General features: G+C 41.9%; 2 protein-coding genes across 2 annotated transcripts in view; one reads left to right on the top strand and one right to left on the bottom strand.

The window, feature by feature from the left end:
• The window catches only part of LOC308291182 (sodium- and chloride-dependent creatine transporter 1-like), a gene marked incomplete at its 3' end in the record, with an annotated part of 50,856 nt that extends 45,308 nt beyond the window's left edge, over nt 1-5,548 (top strand). The window contains exons 11-13 of the mRNA XM_080733140.1: nt 1,222-1,322; nt 2,390-2,560; nt 5,420-5,548. Of these exons, the coding sequence (XP_080589266.1) occupies nt 1,222-1,322; nt 2,390-2,560; nt 5,420-5,548 (401 nt within the window). The remainder of the gene's footprint in view (nt 1-1,221; nt 1,323-2,389; nt 2,561-5,419) is intronic.
• Nucleotides 5,549-12,368: 6,820 nt separating this feature from the next.
• The window catches only part of slc26a6l2 (solute carrier family 26 member 6, like 2), a gene marked incomplete at both ends in the record, with an annotated part of 41,458 nt that continues 32,396 nt past the window's right edge, over nt 12,369-21,430 (bottom strand). The window contains 7 exons of the mRNA XM_080732917.1: nt 12,369-12,395; nt 13,018-13,217; nt 14,824-14,878; nt 17,024-17,247; nt 18,283-18,361; nt 18,778-18,873; nt 19,624-19,716. Of these exons, the coding sequence (XP_080589043.1) occupies nt 12,369-12,395; nt 13,018-13,217; nt 14,824-14,878; nt 17,024-17,247; nt 18,283-18,361; nt 18,778-18,873; nt 19,624-19,716 (774 nt within the window). The remainder of the gene's footprint in view (nt 12,396-13,017; nt 13,218-14,823; nt 14,879-17,023; nt 17,248-18,282; nt 18,362-18,777; nt 18,874-19,623; nt 19,717-21,430) is intronic.

The raw sequence follows: 21,430 nt of genomic DNA, 5'->3' as shown, positions 1-21,430 counted from the left end.
ATAGCTTGTTTTGTAGGCAGATGCCAGGTTAATTTATTGACCTGGCATCCTGTATAGCGGGGGTTTTCAACATTTTCAGGCCAAGGACCCCTTAGTCAAGAGAGATGAAGCAGGGACCCCCACAACCTGTTCATAGATTCCATATAGTTTCATCGTTTGACAGCACAATCATCAGTGTATTTTGGATTCATGTCAATTTGTGTTTTCAGATATTTAACCACTTGAACCGTCAATACTTAGTAAACTTGACCTTTCACTATGTACTTAGTCTGCTCTTTTTCCCCTCTACACTAAACCTCTTTGCCGGAAATAGCCGATCTACAAGCTCACAACGCCTCGCAGCGTGAGGTGTTGTGAGCTTGTAGATCTGCTATTTTTGGCTAAGGTTCTCAGAATATGGACACTATAGGGGTTCAAGTGGTTAATATAAAAAAGGAGAAATCTGTCACACAAAGATTTGGAGGACCCTAGTAACTCTGAGGACCCCCTAGGGGTCCCAGACCCCCTGTTGAAGACCCCTGGTTTACATAATTGTAGATTACTATCCCTATGCATTTGATGTATTTATTACATTGTGTTTACCTTTTTTACTTGTAAATCACTCTGGATTAAAGTTGCTATATGTCGTTTTCTGCTGACAAAAGCAGGAAAAAGGCAAGACGTCTAACGATGCTCCCTAAAAGAATCTAGTCTCTGTGGCGCTTCTAGGAGCCGCAGTCCGCCTCCAAAACTGTTATTTTATCTGTATAAAAATACATGTCACTAACAGCTCATTGGTGCATGAACCAGCTGTAGGATTGACAGACAGATCTAACCAATCCGAACAAGGGCCGACCCTGATTGGTTATAATCAGGGCAGGCTATCTGCCTATCGACCAATGACAGAACTTTACTTCTCACAGATAAAAATAATAGTTTTGGAGGCAGATTGTGTCCCCAGCAAGTGTCACAGAGACAACATTTCTTTAGGAAGCACGGTTAGCCGTCTGAATATAATAAAATACATTTTAAAAATTAAAATAAGCAATTGCCTTTTTCCTGCTTATGTCTAAACTGTAAATGAGGCACTGGTTGGCCTGGGTTTATGGGAAGGCACACACACTCATGCTTGGTCACTGAGAGGGGAACAGGATGCTCACGGTCCCCAGCGTTGTTGTCATCCAATCACATGTTTTCTCTCCCCTGTCATCCAATCATATGTTGTCTCTCCCTCTCTGCCAGGTGCTGATAGGTTCATGGATGACGTGGCTCGTATGATTGGCTATCGTCCCTTACCCTACATGAAGTGGTGCTGGTCCTACATCACTCCCCTTGTTTGTGCGGTACGTTTTATACGCTTTATGTCTTTATGTCCCGGGGGCCCCCACCTTCACTTAATGCGGCCCACAGGTTAATATCCGAATACTGATATATTATTGATTTCACCTGTTACAATTCCAAACATGCAAACATGACGCTTAAAGGGATATTCCACTTTCAACAGGGAGCAGTGGAAGGGCTTCTCTCCCCACACACACCCATTGTAACTTCAAACTCCATTTTAACCATGATAGATTCATTAAAAACACCCATTCTTTTTTTCTGGTGACTCATACTACCCTCCTACGTGAGCAGGCCGTGTTTTTTCAATAACTTTTTTCATTTATTTTTAATAATTATTTGGGAAAATGGAAAAATGAAATACAAAAAAATTATGATTAAAAATAAATGAAAAAAGTTATCGAGAAAACACGGCCTGCTCACATATTAGGAGGGTAATATGAGTCACCAGAAAAAAATAATGGGTGTTTTTAATGAATCTATCATGGTTAAAATTAAGTTTGAAGTTACAATGGGTGTGTGCGGGGAGAGGCCCTGGGCCTGGAGGGCCTGTTAACATTTACATCAAATATCTAAATATTGACTCAAGCAAATTAAAAACTGTTCAGGGTATTCATAAAAGCCTGATTAGATGATAAAATTACCAAAAGTTTTTTTGAAAGTGAAATATCCCTTTAATGACTAGTAGCCTATTACAATTTTATTGTCTTTATGTATTTGTATTCAAATTCATAAAGTTAACATCATTTGATAAGTATAACTAAATGCATTTGAAATTAGATTTTCTTTTTTTCAGGATTCCAATTCAAAAATAGCAAAAATAGCAGAAAGCTCAAAACGTGTCACAGTCCAACGCGTTTTGAGCTTGCAGCTCACTTTGGTACTTTTGTGTGGCATAGAATGAAGAAGTAGGGCATTCTTTGAGTGTATAATGTGTATTCCTTGACCCATGTTCTGCTGGTGGTTGTTGTGGAGTTCTTTTGCGTCCTCGGTTGCATTCATGCATGTAGGTGTGGACTGTGGAGTTGTCTCTCTGACCTTGACGGTTGGTTGTTTTTCCCACACACAGGGAGTGTTCCTGTTCCATGTGATGAACTACAAGCCTCTGACCTACAACACGGTGTACACCTACCCCTGGTGGGGGGAGATGTTGGGCTGGATGCTGGCCCTCTCCTCCATGCTCTGCATCCCCGTCACTGTCCTCTACAAGCTGCTGCGCTGCAAGGGCTCTCTGCGGGAGGTCAGTCTGTGTGCGTCTGTGCCTGTTCACGGGAGTGTGTGTGTGTGTGCAGTGGTGGAAAGTAATTACGGTAGCACTTTACAATAAGGTGCCCTTAATAAAGACTTATTAACAGTTAATAAGATACTCTTATTAACTGTTAATAAGTCTTTATTAAGGGCACCTTATTGTAAAGTGCTACCGTAATTACAAACATTTTTAAGTACAACTTTTACTATTTCAAATTTGTCTATACTTTTTTACTTCTACTCCACTACATCTCAGAGGCAAATATTGTACTTTTATTCCACTACAATTATTTGACAGTTTTAGTTACTAGTTTTGTTAAATATATTTTTCTTGTTTTTTTTACACATAACACAATACATATAATCACACACATTCACACATACATACACGTACCACCTGCACATGCCCAACAAATGACACTGTTCACATCATCCTTCTCTTTTCCTTTTCCCTTTTCTTTTCCTTTCCTCCTCCCGTGTGTGTGCGACACTGTGCATGCATGCATGAGTTCTGGCACCCACGTGTGTGTGTGTGTGTGTGTGTGTGTGTGTGTGTGTGTGTGTGTGTGTGTGTGTGTGTGTGTGTGTGTGTGTGTGTGTGTGTGTGTGTGTGTGTGTGTGTGTGTGTGTGTGTGTGTGTGTGTGTGTGAATGTGCGACTGTGCGTGTGTGTGTGTGTGTGTGTGTGTGTGTGTGTGTGTATGAGTGTTTCTGTTTGCAGCTGTTGATAGTCAGAAGGAATCCGTCTCCTTGGGTTACGACCCCCTGCACAGTGTTAATTTAACTCTGAGAGTGTAAACATTGGAACACTGGATCCATGTTGGGTCCGTTTCAAAAAGTGAAATTGACAGTGAGGAATTTAGTGCAGGCGTTGGCCATGTTTTCACATGATTTTTTCATTACTCATTATTATGAGAGACTTAGAACGGGGTGCTGAACTCTCCGGTCCAGAAAGACAGCTTAACAATCCCTGTCTCTCTGTTATTATGGAAAACTTTCATATCGACTGTCGGGCAGAAACCTCATATCTCCCAAGTTTCAAATTTGTACGTTTTTCGCAAAGTAAAGCCCTGCTTCATCATACAAGGCCGTCACACAAAAGTAGTGAAAACAGCAGATCTACAAGCACACAACGCCTCGCGGTGCGAGGCGTTGTGTGCTTGTAGATCGTCTGTTTTCACTAGTTTAAATCATTTTTAAAATGATAAACACAAAACGAACGGTTTTGGAGATACAAGTTTTCCAACCGACAACAAGGATATTATGTAAGTGAAGACGATTTATTTAAGAAGAATCAAGCATAAAAGCGGCATTACAGCAGCATAGCCCCAGGCGACCACAGGGCCTCAATGTCTAACCCCTTCTTATATAAGGAGATGTTATTGAGACCGTAGGTAGTATTTAGTATGAAAATCTGGCAAGACATCTCCCTATATGGAGCTGGCCAATACCTCTACATCTGACCTCACAGACTCCAGATATTGATATAACTGACCTGTTCTGACATCACAATGGTGACCCGACCATCCAGATTAAAAGTTTATCCCCTGCTTCTTAACTGTGCCCTTTAGGGCGTCTCACTGGTCCTAAATGGTCAATGCTATACTAACGGGTTAAGTTAAGAGCGTCCATGTAGGGTAGGGTTCCCCAATAGGCGGCCCGCGGGCCATTTGCGGCCCACGGGGGGCTACTGTCAGGCCCCCACCAACCCCAGTAATAATGGTGGTATAAGAGCAGCAACAACACTAGTATATCGTCGTTGTCGCAACTTGTCGGGTGGAAACCTCGTATCTCCAAATTTGTATGTTCTTTCGCAAAGTAAAGCCCTGCTTCATCATTCAAGGCCGTCTCACAAAAGTAGTGAAAACAGCTGATCTACAAGCACACAACGCCTCGCGGTGCGAGGCGTCGTGTGCTTGTAGATCGGCTGTTTTCACTAGTTTAAATCATTTTTAAAATGATAAATGCGGTTTTGGACATACAGGATTTTCACCTGACAACGACGATATCTGAACTGTCACTGGAGTAGCGGGAACGCCACCGTCGCCCCCTGCAATGTTGTGGCCCTCGGCTTGGTACCCTAGACATAATTTGGCCCTTGGGGAAAACTAATTGGGGAACCCTGATGTAGGGTGTGTATACTGTATATACTAAGACGTCTTCTTACACTGATGGACACCATCCATGCTTGCTGGATCAGCCAAAAGAGAATGGTAGTAGAAATAGACCTTGGAAAGGTTGCAGACTAGATAGCAACAGGAGCTGTGGGAAGACCCCTGCTGTGAAGTTAAAACACTCAATACGGTTCACATTACAATTAGACAGAACAGAAGTGATTCTGAACAGATTGTCATTTGAAAATTGTCTATTATACCAGTGGTTCTCAAACTGTGGGTCGGGACCCCCATGGGGGTCCACAAGCTATTTTGGGGCGTCCCCAGATGATTAACTTAATGTTCAATGTTGTTTTCTCACTCAACAGTAAACGAACCAACATAAAGTTTAAGTGTATCGAGGGTATCTACACATTTCTAAAGCGACAATTTAAGGACCTGTTAATACCTCTAAAATGACAAATTAAACATTGGCCAAAGAGTCAAATATTAGAGGCAGAAATTGTGAAAATAGCCGATCTACATGCTCACAACGCCTCGCGTTGCGAGGCGTTGTGAGCATGTAGATCGGCTATTTTCACAATTGAACCGTGTTATACAAAATGTAATACCTCAACTCTTAGTGCTCGTCAGGGCGGGGGGTCCCCAGTTAAAATATGATTATTTTGGGGGTCGCGGCACTGTATTATACTGTCTCTGTCCGTCTGTTTATCGGTCTGTCTGTCTGTCTGTCTGCAGCGCTGGCAGCACCTGACAGCCCCGGTGTGGGGCAGACACCACCTGGAGTACCTGGCGCCCGAGTCCGAGGCCAAACTGCTGCCCCCTGCAGGAGGCAAGAGCACACTGCTCTTTGAGAGCGTCATCTAGAACCGAGCTTCGCTCGTAGCAGAGCCCCAGAACACAGAGCCAAGGGCCCCCCCTTTACACACACACACACGCACACACGCGCACACACACACACACACACACACACACACACACACACACACACACATGCATGATATATCAGTCATCATATGAGTATTGTACAGATATTGAAATTATTACCGACATGTGGCGTCAAATACGATGACACATTAATTACGTGCCAACCGCGTTGATGCATTGGTGGGGGGAAAAAACACAGCTTGTCTTGACAGATATGGAAGTGTTTCTAACCATTTCGGAAACAGAGTGTGGATGTGGAAGTGAAATTATCCAGAATCTACATCTGCACCCAGCGTCACAGTCAAGCCTCTATCATAGTTCAAGGTGAAGACCGATCACCCCATTGCGTTGTAGTTTTCTAGCTATCACCCAGGCTTTGTTATACATTTTTAGGTGATAACTAGAAAACTACACCGCGTGAGGTGATAGCTCTTCCTTCACCTTGGACTATGATAGATGCTTTACAGTATAGCAGCTGTACAGTGAACCCCGCCATTGCAATATCGATGATAATACTATATAGATGAATATGACCATGGAAATGATCGCATATCGGCCAAACAATTCAATATCATGCATCCCACACACACAACACACTCATGCGTACAGACACATACGTATAGCTTTGCACTAGCCTGGTAGGAGAAACAAAATCGATTTTAAAATATATATCTATAACAATTCCTCGATGAAATGGACCAAAGATGAGACTCGAAAATAAACTCCCACCAACCACAACTAGCCCTGTCACAATTATTACATGAGCGCCTAAATCCCAATTATTTGAGATACTCGCAATTCTTTTTTGCATAATCGTCAATCATTTCCATGTAGAAAAAAAAAAGAATAATATATTTTCAAAAACAGTAGAAATAGTATAACGTTTAATAAATATGTAAGTCATTTGTCATATCTGTCCCTGTGCAGCTTTTACTTTACGAAAGCCCTAAAAGCCAAACATAAATGTAACATCTATGCATTATGTTCCGTATAATGTTAGCAATTATTTGAGCCACAAAGTAATCGTCAAGTAAAATGTCATAATTGTGACAGCCCTACAACAACACAACACAACACAACACAACACAACACAACACAACACAACACACATTCCCTCCAGGGGTCATTGCCACGTTGGCCTGTGGTGGACATTTTTGTCAAAATTAAAGTTTATAAAATGAGCGGATAAAACTATTAAAATAATTATTCAGAAGAAAACCTGGAGACTGACATTCAGTATTCGGGTCATATGATCAAAATTACATTATAATTATTATGGTTTAAAAAAAAGAGAGAAAAAAAGAAAGAAAAATCTAAAGTTTGCCACTTACGAGGCCAAGTCTTGCCACGGACACGTGTGTCTGTGTACGTACGGACACGTTGATGACCCCTGGTTCCCTCCCTTCCGCTCTGCTTTCTGGCCTCTCTACCCCCCCCCACCCCCACCCCCCACCCCACCCCACCCACACACTCACTCACTGCTTCCTGCCTCAGTGCTGTCCTGTCTCGTCTTGTCCTGTGAGTGTGAGGTGACGTACAGTACAGTGTAGCTGCAATATCATCTTTCCCCCTCCGCCCCGCTAGAGCCAGACCCATATCTAATGATCGTTCATTATCTGAACTTTTGGGCCATTAGTATTATTTCACATGGCATATCGTGCAATTACGCAGCCGACGACATGTGCCGATTCTTAAAGGAGAATCCCCGGGTTGTAAGGGGTTAAAATCTGGTCGTTCAAGGCAGGAAATTGTATGAAATTGAAAAAAAGTAAAAAATACAAAAGAATTATGATACGTGTCGCAAAACACTTTAATCAAAGTTTTTCCAAAATGATTAGCATTGATTTTTTTGCACTTTTCTCCTTACAAAATATTGTTCAAAAACGGCAATCAGTGGTCTATTATTAGGACTCTACGGATCGACTCTCTAAAATGGGGATTGCATTGCGCCCCAAAAATGCAGTGTTGGTCGGGCTATACCCTCCCTCCCACTCTGTCTTTAAGTGTCTTCATCGGCCAGCCTCGTCCGTCCATCCAAACCAACCCCTAAAGCGTGTCATTTGGTGCTGAATGAATGTGGATAAACTGAATGCAAAGACCTTGTTTCTGTTAGAGACGTGCCAGGGTTTTTCAGCACGTGCAAGTGTGTGTGTGTGTGTGTATGAGACTAGTGCGCGAGTGTACGTACCTGTGTTTACGAGATTGGTTTGCGTTTGTTGTTCGGAGAGCGCGGTAGCAAAGTGTCTTACGTACCTTTTACGGTTCATTCCCATTGACATAACACAGGGGTCTTCAACAGGGGGTCCAGGACCCCTATGGGGGGGCGTACTCAGAGTCACTACAGGGGGACCGCCAAATTTTTGTGTGATAGGATTTCTTTCTTTTTTTACTTGAACGACTTTAACCCTAGCATCCCTGTTCTGAGGAGAACTTAGGCCAAAGATTGCAGATCTACAAGCTTGTAGATCGGCTAGGTTCAGTGTAGAAGGAAAAAAAAGTGGACCAAGTACAGAGTGAAAGGTCAAGTTTACTAAGTATTGATGGTTTATGTGGTTAAATTAACGTGAATCTGACACAACACTGATGATAGTGCTTTCAAACAAGGCTATGAAACTATCTATGAAATCTATGAAAAGGTTTAATTTGCGTCACCATTTTATACTTTATGTAGTGGGGGGGGGGGGGGGGGGGGGGGGGGGTGGGGGGGGGGGGGTGTCCCTGCTCTGCTTCATCTGTCTCTCAACTAAGGGGTCCTTGGGCAGAAAAACGTTGAAGACCTCTGCCATAACGGCCACTGTTTTTTTCTACCAACTGTATACTACCCACTGTATTAACTGTACAAAACTAACTTCCATTTGTAACATGTGCAAAACGAGCTAGAAGATACCCACAAACACATCAGCAACACTTCCAGGTGTGTGTAGTATTATTATTATTAACTAACTTATGTGTCCAGTGTATCATAGTGGGTCTGTGAATCAGTGTCAACACTAATTGGGGGGGGGGGGGGGATGATAATAATAATAAACAGTATTTCCACCTTAAAGCAAAGTTACACTTTGGTAGAGGAGGTTGTTGTGTACTTACCTTGACCTGGCCTGGAAACCAGACCAATATGCCAGTGATTAGATCACTTAGAGATCTTAAATAGTTACTGTAGATAATTAGATCTTAGTGATATTAGTCTGGCCATGCCAGGCTAACATTGACCATGATGTAACTCTGAATATTGGCAAGGTATCTTGACTTCAATCGCTTGACTTCCTAATTCAAATAGTAATTTTCTTCTAAAAAAATCTTTGCATTTGTTTATGTGCTAAAGGAGTGGCTTTTGAGGGCTGTTTCACTAAGTCAATGAGGAGGCGATTTTTGGAATAGCAAAATATTCTAATCAGATTACATGGATTAACGTTCTGTCGCCACAGCTGATTTCAGTCATTTGGAAGCATGTTGCACAACGTCGTTGTCGGGTGGAAACCTTGAATGTCCAAAACCGTTTGTTTTATATTTATCATTTTAAAAATGATTTAAACTAGAGAAAACAGCCGATCTACAAGCACACAACGCCTCGCACCGCGAGGCGTTGTGTGCTTGTAGATCTGCTGTTTTCACTACTTTTGTGCGACGGCCTTGTATGATGAAGCAGGGTTTTACTTTGCGAAAAAAAAAACATACAAATTTGAAACTTGGAGATACGAGGTTTCTGCCCGACAGTGACGATATTGTGTTAGTTGTTTAGGATGTCATGCTGTTCCACACATCACAGATTAGGACTCACAAAAGTAGTTCGATTTTATTTTGCTTCATTCCATGAGATTACCCGCAGTACCGCACCAATACTTGGAGTTACATCGTCACAAAGGCAAACTACACAACCCAAACCTCCAGCAAAGTGTCATTTTGTTCTATGGAGAGATAATGGAAGGTTCAATGGGAGGAAAAAAGGAGAGAAGTGAGGAATGGGAGGGGATTGAGACATGATGCCAAGATGTCAAGAAAGACGCAATAAAAGACGAGATGGAAAACTATGCATTGTTTTGTTTTATTTTGGCTTTTTTTTATTTACATGAACGCAGACTCGAATCAGAAAGCTCGACTCTTACATACAGACAACGGACAATGTTTTGTTAAATCATCTCTAAACAATAGAAATGTTAAACCTTACATAATGGAAATAAGCTCTCCAGCTTTTTTGTTGTTGTGTGTATCTTTTGACCGATATGTACAAATATACTGTGCTTGCTTATGCATTTTTCATCAATACAAACGTCAATTAATCAATATGTATACAAAAAGGGGGAAAAAAGAAACAGAATCCAGAATATTTCGGTTAAAGAATCATCGTTTTTTACTTTTTGACAGATGGTTTATTTTAATTCAGTAAATGTGCTGCAATAGAATACAGTCAAGGAAAGGTGCTAGTTTCCACACAGTGTATGTACAGTCTCAAATAGGGATGGGACAATATGAAAATTTCATATTGCGATGATTGTGACAAAAGAAATCGCAATTTATGACATTATCGCGTTAATCAAAATCCATTATCCTGGCACGGAACATTTGCCAAAAAATAGCAGATCTACAAGCTCACAATGCATCACGTGAGCTTGTAGAGCTTCTCGTGAGCTTCTATTTTTTGGCAAAGACATTTGATAAAGAGTGGGAAAAAAAGTACGTATAAGTACCTTTTACCAATTCTAGAGGGTTTAAGTGGTACCGGATATGCAGCTCAGCAAATAAAAGGTGAATTGATCCCAGTGCATGACGGAGGACGATATCACGATAAATTAAATCCCCACGATACGATTATCGTGAGTGTTTTTTATCACGATAAACGATAATATCGCTTATCGTCCCATCCCTAGTCTCAAAACAGAGCAGCCAAATCAGTCAGCCAAGAGTTTAATGCAATTCATTCATGCATTTTTTTGTTTTGTTTTAACTCATACATTTACTGTAGCAGTGCAAAAAAACAAACATACAAAACACAACATTTAAAACCTACTGCAGGTCCTCCTAGGACAGAAAGTGTTCACAGTTTCGACAGATAAGTGATGCCAACAGATGATGATTTCCCATTGGACCAGGTTGATGATCCCTGATAGAAGGCAGCCTAGCTAGCAAGATGTCTGAAGCACCAGGTATGTGTGAATAACGCCTAGAAATATGCTCCTGCTTACAGTGAGCGTCTGAAATAACTCCATTTAAATATATTGTGTATCGTCACTCCAAAACCGTTTTTATGGTTATTCTAAAAACAGTGAAAATAGTTTATCTACAAGCTTCACTACTTTTTGATATAAGCAGGGCATTCTTTTTTATTATTATTAAAAATGAAACAATTGAAATATGGTCATATTCAAGGTTACAAGGTTTCTGCCTGACAGTGACCATGCTGATTTTATACTGGAAAAAATGAGACCAGAGCTAAAATGATTAACCACTTAAACCCCAGTAACCCCAGTAAAAGTAACATGTTGGCAGACTGCATTCTCTCAAGAACACAACAGAGAGTATAGTTTCATAGAAATGACAAACACACATACTCTATCTTGGCTTATCATAACAATAGCACCTCCTCCCCAATATTAAAGGACAACCCTAAATCACTTCTAGGCTCATTTTCCAACTTATATTGATCCCAAAAGACTGTCCATGGGGTCTATTAGGCAGAAATGCCCCTGTTGTCCAGTTTCCCCAGCAGAATCCAGCGGCTCTCATAGCATAGAGTGGAGCCTATAAGCCTATAACTTTTAAACTATTTGTTTTGGTCAAAAGTAAATTTCTTTTTCATGAATGTAGTTACTAGTTGTCATCACAAACACAACCACGCCTTGGTTGTCCCACAAAAACCACCACAATCTCATAAATAATGTTTTAGGGTGAGCATTCTGCACAAGTGCCAATCAAAGTGACTGTACTGGCCAATCACAGGGCATCTTTTCCGGGACTTGGCAAAACACATAAAAGCATAACATCTGTTTAGCAGAGTGTGAGGGCTTGTGTGGGACAACGATGACATGGATGTGTTTGTAATGACAACTAGTACAACTAGTTGCGTTAGAACACATTAGAACAGTGGTTCTCAAAGTGGATTCCAGGGACTGTATGGGTTCCTTTATGGGGGTCTAAATTGACCCATGCAAGTCTGTAACTCTGACAGTATACAAATGGAACCAAATGGACCCTGACGGGTCCATTTGGTTCCATTTGTATACTGTCAGAGTTAAGGGGAAACCTTGAAATGTAAAGGTTTGAGAAACACTGCATTAGATTCTGCCCGTATAAAGAACACAGAACAATATGAGCAGGGAGGAGGGAGTATACAGTGAACGATGAGTGAAGCCATTTCGGACACAGCCTCAAGTCTCTCCCCGCCCCTTACAGTCAGTCAACCTCGCACTTACTCTCTATTCCCACGCGCTATAAATACAGACTCCTATTATTCCGGTGTGATTCTGCCCCCCCTCCCCTCCTCAGAGAGAGAGAGAGAGGGCTGCAGCGGTAGTGACGCCGCCTCGCCGCTGCCGGTGTATTTCATTAGGCGATATCATAAAATAGAAAAAGAAAATCCATGTTGCCAAAGCAACGGCTGCGGCTCCCCCCGCTCCGCATGTCTCTATGGTAACCGTCCGCCATGTCGTGGTGGGGGGGAGGAGGGGGGAGGAGGGAGGAGAAGCGATGGAGGGAGCAGGCAGGCATTTCTAAAGAGGAGAGGAGAGGAGGACCGATGCCGGTCTGACACACTGACCCCTGTTGGTCACAGCTTGGTGATGCAGGAGATGTCCTACGGATGAAGAGGATGGGGGAACAATTAGTGCTAGAACTAATGACTAATTACCTCTAAGAACGAGTGGTCACCCAGGGGTCACAGCGCGTCACCTCATGTCTGGGCTGTGAGCTTATACATCTGCATTTAAATCTCTCTTTTTACTTTTTTTTTATTATTATGCTTTTTTTTTTTTTTTTTTTTTACAATTTGGGCGTCCTTGACACAAAAAACGTTATAGAGAACCTCTGAAATATCGTTGTTGTCGGGTGGAAACCTCGTATCTCCAAGTTTCAAATTTGTACGTTCTTTCGCAAAGCAAAGCCCTGCTTCATCATACAAGGCCGTCTCACAAAAGTAGTGAAAACAGCCGATCTACAAGCACACAACGCCTCGCACCGCGAGGCGTTGTGTGCTTGTAGATCTGCTATTTTCACTAGTTTAAATCATTTTTAAAATGATAAATGCAAAACCAACGGTTTTCACCCGACAACGACGATATTATGTAGAATAAAAACGTGACAGAAGGAACTGAAGAGGCTGTCAACCAAGGCCTGAGGGGTTTTGAATCGGGGTGGTATTGTTATTATTATAATTATTAATGAAGAGAGAGACAGAGAGATCGACCGACTCCACTCACCACGACGCAGTCATCATCATCATCGCCATGTTGTTGGTGGGCGGTCCCATTGTGGTGGTCCGCCAGGCTCCGCCTCCTGCCCCTCCCCCTCCCCCTCCCGGCGACGTGCAGCACAGCGTCGTGGACGCTGGCGAACAGCCTGCTCTTAGGGAGCGACTCGGAGAAGAAGGACGCCCTGGACAGCTGATCCACCACGCACACTGTTCATGACATGACAGAAACAGATGTCGGTGTTCATTCTGACAGGAAACACATTATTACGCATTATCACTTATTCCATTATTTTATGCTTTAACTATTGAAAAATAGCATATATACAAGCTCGCAGCGTGGCACTTGGTGCCACGCTGCGAGCTTGTAGATCTGCTGTTTTTGAAAAATCGTGAAAATGTGCTCAAGTCTTTGAATATTTTGACCCGATTCTATAAACGTCCTCTAAATCCTTCTTGTAAATCAGTGGTTCCCAAACTTTTTTCATGTCAAGGACCACCAAAAATTGCATGTATTTGGCTGCGGACCCTCATCTCAAAATATGATGTTCCAGGGACCCCCCAGAAGCAAATATTTGAGTTCCAAATGTTCGCTTTTAAAAAGACATGAATTGCAAAAAATCACACGATTTTTCAAAAATAGCGGATCTACAAGCTCGCAGCGCTGCACTCGCTGACGCACTGCAAGCTTGTAGATCTGCTATCAATAGTTAAAACATAAAATAATGGTTAGAGTGGTTCCAGGTCATAATGGGTTAATTTTGAAATGTTGATTTAGTTTTAGTCATATTTTAGTAATCTGAAAAGTTTTAGTTTTAGTCTAGTTTTAGTGGACTAAATTGTACAGTTGATTTTGTCAACAAAAATGGCGTCTTAATGGCAGATTTTGCACTTGGTTGCATGCTGAAAACAGCAGATCTACAAGCAACACCCGAGCGCAACCGAACATAAAATGACATGTCTTTTATTTCTGCTGGATCTCTTCTTCCCTAGTCCCTCCCTAACATTTTAGTCACATTTTTATTTGTTGACGAAATTGTCAATATAGTTAGTCAGTCAGTCAGTCAGTCAGTCATTGAAAAAAGGTAGTCAACAAAATGAACACTGACTGACAGACAGACAGACAAACAGACAGACAGACAGAGAAACAGACAGAGAGACAGACAGAGAGAAAGAGAGAGACTTATAACTTATGAACGCATGGCTGGTTGTGAGGGCAGACTGACTGTACTATGATTGTAGCACTAAATATTTATGTTTGGGTTCTTTTAATACGAGGTCAGGAGGATTTGCCCCTCAGGGAAGAATGGGGGCTCGCCCGTTATTATCAAAGCTTCAGTTGATACGACTAGACAGCCAGGCACGTGCACACATACACATCAAAGGGGGCTTGAGCCCCTGCCCTTTTATCTGTCTGTAAAAAGTGCCCTCTCAAGACCATGAATGCAGTTTTTACTCTGGTGAAAGAATTTCAAATGCCCTCTTTCCATGCCATACCTGAAGGCAGCGTTCAAAAGAATATGTCCAAATTCTCCTGAACTGAATGCAGCATCTTATGTTGAAAGAATTGCCCTCTCGGTGTAGAAATCAAGCATCGAAAATAGCCGCCCTCCAAGCTCCCAATTTTCACCAAAAGGCCCTTTTAAAAAGGTCAGCCCCTGCCTCTCTAACATTCTCTGCACGTCCCTGTAGACAGCCTTGACTGCATCATTATCATCACTGGTGACTTCTGGGTACTATCAGGGCTCAATTTCATTCCTATCGGGCAGTATATCAAAAGCAGGGGCATGTCTGCATGTCTGACTCTGTCACTCACCTTGGCAGGCTGCTAAATAAATGTCCACGTCAATTTCTCCAAAGTCCCTGAATATCTGTGGAGAATACAAATGACAATAATAATTAGTTGTTTCATTGTGTGTGTGTGTGTGTGTGTGTGTGTGTGTGTGTGTGTGTGTGTGTGTGTGTGTGTGTGTGTGTGTGTGGTCTCTGTCGGGTGGAAACCTCATATCCAAAACTGATACTTTTCAGGATAAAAAAACAAACAAAAATTGCAGTTCAAAACGCATCGCTTCGCGCCGCGTTTCACGCTTGAGAATCTGCTATTTTTGTGTGAAGCTTGTAGTATGATCAAGTGGGGTGTTCATTTACGGGGGGAAAAAAACACAAAAAGTTAAAATATGGAGATAAAAGGTTTCTGCCTCAACAGCAATGATAGCCTGTCTAAGGGCCGATTCACTTTTAGAGATGAATTTATTTCGGTTAGGCTCTGTCCAAACTACAATATGACGTCATTCAGAGGCTCGGGGGGTGGCGGGTACCGTCATTAATTCGGCTGTTCGGTGCCGCCGAGATTTTGTGACTCCCCGAACGGAACCGAAATAAATTCGTCTCTAAAAGTGGAGTATGTATCGGCCCTTACGCTCTCCCTCATCTACTACTGTATGCCCCCTAACCCTCCGTTCTAAATTACATTTGCTCTGTGAACAGAGAGCCATTGTTCGCCCTGCATCACAAGGTCATGTATTAATAGCCAACGCACAAACGTTACATAAAGAATATAAAAAGCAGGCTGAAAATAATCCATTTAAGAACAGAATCTGTGTTTTATAAGAACGCCAGCGTTGGGCTGTCTCCAGTCCCTGGATGCACTCGCTGCATTGTTGTCAGAAACCGGTCTGAACCGGTCTAAAGTGACAGTAACTGGGGCTGCCACTACGGCTCGAAGGCTCAAAAAACCCACACGACCGTCCATGATTACGATTGATTACCCTTGGCTTGAATATTATTATAATCACGATGCCATGGCACGCCACGCAAGGCCTGGCATTTATTGTTCGTGACACAAAATCCTTTTTTAATCTGTGTATGTTTCCGTGCAAATGTAAGCACATTTGTACGCTCTCTGTGCCCTATTATGCAAGGGATTTAATGCCTTAATCTTATTAAGGCATTTGGCAAAAAAAGGCAAATAAGGCACAAAAAAAATTGTATAATAATAAATAAAGATATCGAAAAGAGCTGATCTACAAGCTCACAGCGCGTCACCTTAGATCGGCCATTTTCTCTATTTAAAATATATTTTAAAATAAAATGCCTAATTGCGACCGAAGGTTGCAGTTTACCATGAGAAACGTCACAGCTTGTCCGCGTGTAGACGGACGTGTAGACGGTCTATGGGCAAACCCATAGACTGTAAAAATGTGTCATCATAATGTCATCATGCTCTGATGTCACTGTGATGTCAGGGGAACCACTCTACCAGAATGGGTTTGCCGCTCTGACATCACGCTCTGGCTTCACTGTGATGTCACACTAACAGAATCCCTTGTATGCCCATATGGAAGTTCCCTGATGTCATCAATATTAATGATGCCCTGTTAGAGAGATCCCTGTGATGCCAGGGGGAACAAATGCCTTTTATGCCCATATATGGAGATATGGAGATCCCTGTGATGCAAGGGGAACAAATCCATTGTATGCCCATATATGGAGATCCCTGATGTCCACATCACTGTGGCGCCCTGAGGCGTCTTACTAGTAGTAAGATAAGTCATGGGTAGGGCTGTCACAATTATTACATAATCGTTTAATCGTGATTATTTGACATTATCGCAATTATTTTGTCATAATCGTCATAATCGTGAATGTTGAAAAATGTCAGAAATAGTGGAAATAGCAGATCTACAAGCTCACAACGTGTCGCATCGCGACGCGTTGTGAGCTTGTAGATCGGCTATTTCCACTATCAATGTTATTTTTTAAGTAGTAAGTTGTCAAAAATGTCAGTAATTTTTTCGTGTATTTAGGTTTTGTGTCATATCTGCCACTTGCAACTTCAAAGCCTAAAAGCCAAACAGAAATGTAATTATCAACGACAAAAACACAATTAAATCGTTAATCGCCAATTATTTGAGTGACAATTAATCGTCATGTAAAATGTCATATCGTGACAGCCCTAGTCATGGGGCATAAGACACCACATAAATTAGGGCCCAGAGTCTGAGTGCAACACGTACATTCTTTAAGGTCTTCACGGTGACCGTGTCCACAAAGCTGGTGGTGGAGAGGTCCAGGATGACGCTGTGTCTGACGGAGCCGGCAGCAGCACCGTCACCTCCGTCACCGTGGCTGTCCAACTCGGACGCGTTCCCGTCGTGACTGAAGGCCAGGTTGATGTGGCCGTTGGCGGGCGTCTCCGTCAGGTCCACGTCTCCCGCCTGGCTCTGGCTCTTCTTCATGTCTGGGAGGAGGAAACAGTCAAGAGATCCAGAACAGTTTGTTTGTTGGTCACAGAGGTGGAAAAAGTACTCAAATGTTTTACTTAAAGGGGTACTGTCGCCTTAAGAAATCATCTTAAAATATAAGTTAATATTTTTATGATGTCATTGTGGGAATGTGCAATCATAAGCCAATCAAATTAATTGACTGTACTTAGACTACTTAACTGTACTGGTCATCTATTGTTGGGGGGTGAGGGGCAGATTACACTGTGACATGAGTTTCAGACTATTTCAGACCGTTTTCAGAGAGACCACATGACCTACTGTATCATACTATTATAATTTCTGGGCGTGTCAGCAGGCCTTTAAGTAAAAGTCCAGAATTCGAAATGTACTTGAATAAAAGTACAAAAGTATTGGCATCAAAATCAAAGTACCAAAAGTAAAAGTACTCATTGTGCAGACTGTCCCATTTCAAGTTTTCAAATGTTTAAACATCTTTTAGAAAATAGAAAATTGTGAGCTTGTAGATCGGCTATTTTCAGATGGCCGGAATGTATATAGGGCTGAAGTGTAATGCATATTTTGTAATAACAATCAGAATCTAAGTAACAGGTAAATGAAATAATTGTAGTGGAGTAAAAGTACAATATTCTCCTCTGAGATGTTGTGGAGTAGAAGTAAAAGCATTAGAAATTGGAAATACTCCAGTAAAGCACAAATACCTCAAAATTGTACTTAAGTACAGTACTTGGGTAAATGTACTTTACGCCACTGGTGGAAACCTCATATGACCAAAACTGTTACTTTTCAGGATTCAAATGAAAAAGTATCAAATTGATTTTGAGCTTGCGTATCAGCTACTTTAGCTGCTTTTATGTGATGCTGTAATGTGATTATAAGTAGGGCGTTAATTTACGAAAAATATGGAGATGAATGGTTTCTGCCCGACAGCAACGACATGCATATATATGTCAAGTACACTTTAATACAGTACATCTGTACAGTAAAGACAACAAAACTGGTGTGCATCAGTACACTGATCTACATCTCACCATTCGCCGGCTTCCACTGGTTCCTCTCTGACTCCTCTGACGAGAATTTGTCTTTGTTCATTTGGCCGTTCCGGCCATCCTGGAAAAAGCAAAGTGGTCGCTGTATGAATAATATGCTAAATGAGTCTGATGACATGTAAAACATAGTGCCCAAGTTTAGGCTTTAGTTAGTCTCGCGTAGCCAGACAACTATCCCACAATCTCCGAAACTACACTATGCAGTATAGAGTCTGGAACTACACCTACACGGGGTAGGAAACTGTCATTTCCGTTCATGAAAATATAACTTAAAATATATTTTTTTCTGATAAACAGTAAGCTACACATGTTTTGGCTATTTTGATTTATATTAGGACAAATTTGCGCAAAATGGAAGAGGTGAGGAGGCATCACATCCGCTTTATCTTCATCATTTTCAGAGCTTCTGATGACGGAAGCATTCGAAAATTGTGGGAGGCAAAAGTCTGGCCCGTGAGACTAGGCATTAGTGAACACCTCTTTGGCTTTCTTCTTCTCTTTCTCCTGCTGACGCTTCAACTTCGCGGCACGCTTCCTCTTTTGCTCCAGCAGCCTCCCGATGTCGATGCCACTCTGCAACAACACGCAGCGAGGAGAATAACGAAAAAGATGATGAAAGCAAAGCAAGGGAGTTACTTGCAGGCAGAGAATGTTTGTGTTTTGTAAGAAGATGCGTGAGTGCATGTAGTAATCATTACGCGCCCGCGTGAGTGCACACTAGGGCATTCACGAATAGTAATTTTTTGTATTCGAATTATTCGACCTCAAAGTATTTGAATTGTCGAATATTCGACAGGACTCTGCAAACCGGCCAAACTGTCAAATATTAAGTAAGCAAGAGGCGAACATTGTGAAAATAGCCGATCTACATGCTCACAACGCCTCGCGTTGAGAGGCGTTGTGAGCATGTAGATCTGCTATTCACAATATTTATCTGTGGAACCGAGTCACATTAAATGTAATACCTACAATTCCAAGTGCTTGTCAGGGTGCGGGTCCCCAGTTCAAATATGCTTATTTTGGGGGTCACAGCCTAAAAAAGTTTGAGAACCCCTGGTATAGAGCATTAACAAATTCATCCACCAGGGGCATTTACAACTCATTCTTATGACTTCCTATCTAGCCAAGCTTTATAAACCATGAAGAATATATATTTTTTAAGAGAAAACAATAAGAAAATTAAAATAAGCGAATATTCGAGCAATGGCACTATTCGAACAATGTCGAATAGTGACTTTGATATTCGAATATTCGAATATTCAAATATTTGGTGAATGCCCTGGTGCACACCCACACGCACGCACGCACGCACGCACAACACACCTTCTCTTGTAGGGCTTCCAGGTACATCTCTGCATTGGTGTAGTAGATGGTGGTGGACGATCGGAAGATGGTGATGCCAGGAATCTGCTTTGCCTGCGGGGACAGTGTTGAATAACAAAAAAATAAACCCCACACTCACTCTCTAGTGGTTCTCAACGTTTTTCATGTCAAGGACCCATATTGATATGTCCTGTTCACAAAATATAAACAAATATATAAGGTTTAGTGGCTAAGTGGCTAATAAAACAGTGATTTCACTGTTTAAAAAACCCTGAAATGTCTGACTCGGGAGAAGTCCGAGCAGAATGTAACAAGAATACAATTTAGCATGGAAAATAGTAATAATAGTTCCCCAACACCCCAGCAGAGAACACCCAGCACGATGTCCTTTAGTTAAGTTTTCCAGTATTTGTTTTAGTTCTGATGGGCTGGTCGTAAGTATTATTTGGTATGTTTTTCGTGACTCTATAGTTTAGCTTTTGTTTTGTTTTGGTAGGTTTTGGGAGTCTGGTGGGACGACGGTCACATAGTGATTGGCCCACCAGACTCCCCTCTTTTTGGAGCTGTGTGGAACACAAGCTCCCTATACGTGGCCGTGTGTGTGGGTCTGTCTGTCTGTCTGTCTGTCTCCGTCCGTGTCTGTATGTAGCCTAAACTTCGGTGCGTAACTAGTGCCGCACCATTTACGCCACTCGCGCAATATATACATCAAAATGTGCGGCTCGGCCGGGAATGGTGTTCTATTACCTTTCGTTCCGATCCGCCTTACCATGCCGACGTAATCGGCAAAAAACGACGCTTAATTGTCCCCATTGACTTATAATGGGACAATGCAAGAAATCACTTTCAAGTATTTTTCTCTCGTAAACCATAGGAGCTACAGTTTCAAACCTCGGAGAGGAGATTCATAATGATTTTAAGAATGAATCGAAAAATAATTACATCACTCGGCCTCATGGTGGCGCTATAACGGCCCACTTTACGTTTTGCCCCGTAACTCTTGAACCGTAGATCGGAAAATTAAAATTCTTTTTTCCCTGGATTCCTTGGGTCAAGACGCATCTCCCCATATAGGCCACGCCCATTTGCGCCAGGATAGATTTTCCGCCATCTTGAATTTTCTCCAAAACACACTTTTTGCTCCTTTTCCTACATATTTTCTTCAAATGTCACAAAAATCGGTACACATGATCCTGGGTGACCAGAGAGGTGCTGTTGAGTCTAGCCTGCCCTGAGCATCAACTGCAATACACACACACACACACTCGAGCCAGTGAGCAGTGGCTGTAACATAATTGGGTTAATCATGTGTTAATCATGTTAAAACACTGATCTCTTTTCCCTGTTTTAGTAGACTAGAACACAGCCTTTTCCTAGAGTTATTATTGCCACTGCAAGGTTTTATATGTGTGATTAAATTATTTGACCTGTGAGATAAGACACATTGGAAACTGGTTTAAGTTATTTATGATTACAAGTGGTAAGCTGGATGCATACTGAGATAATGGACCTGTGTCTCATGATGTAGGCTTTATAATCATCAAGCTACTGCTGGTGCCATCAAGTCATCAAAGCTGTTACAGTATGTCATATCCACACTTTCAGGCAGAAACCTCTCGTCTACATATTCTAACTTTTTTTCTCGTAGATTAATGCCCTCCTTGATCATTCTACAGCAGTGGTTCTCAACCTGTGGGTCGGGACACATTATTTTGGGGGGGTCCCCAGATGATTATCTTTATGTTCAACATTGTTTTCTCACTCAACAATAAACAAACGTGTATAGAGGGTATCTGCACATTTCTAA

The sequence above is a fragment of the Nannobrachium achirus genome, assembly GCF_963921795.1.
Source record: "Nannobrachium achirus genome assembly, chromosome: 9".
Lineage (NCBI taxonomy): Eukaryota > Metazoa > Chordata > Actinopteri > Myctophiformes > Myctophidae > Nannobrachium > Nannobrachium achirus.
The sequence above is the reverse complement of the archived record's forward strand: the minus strand, read 5'-3'. Positions and strand labels throughout refer to the sequence as shown.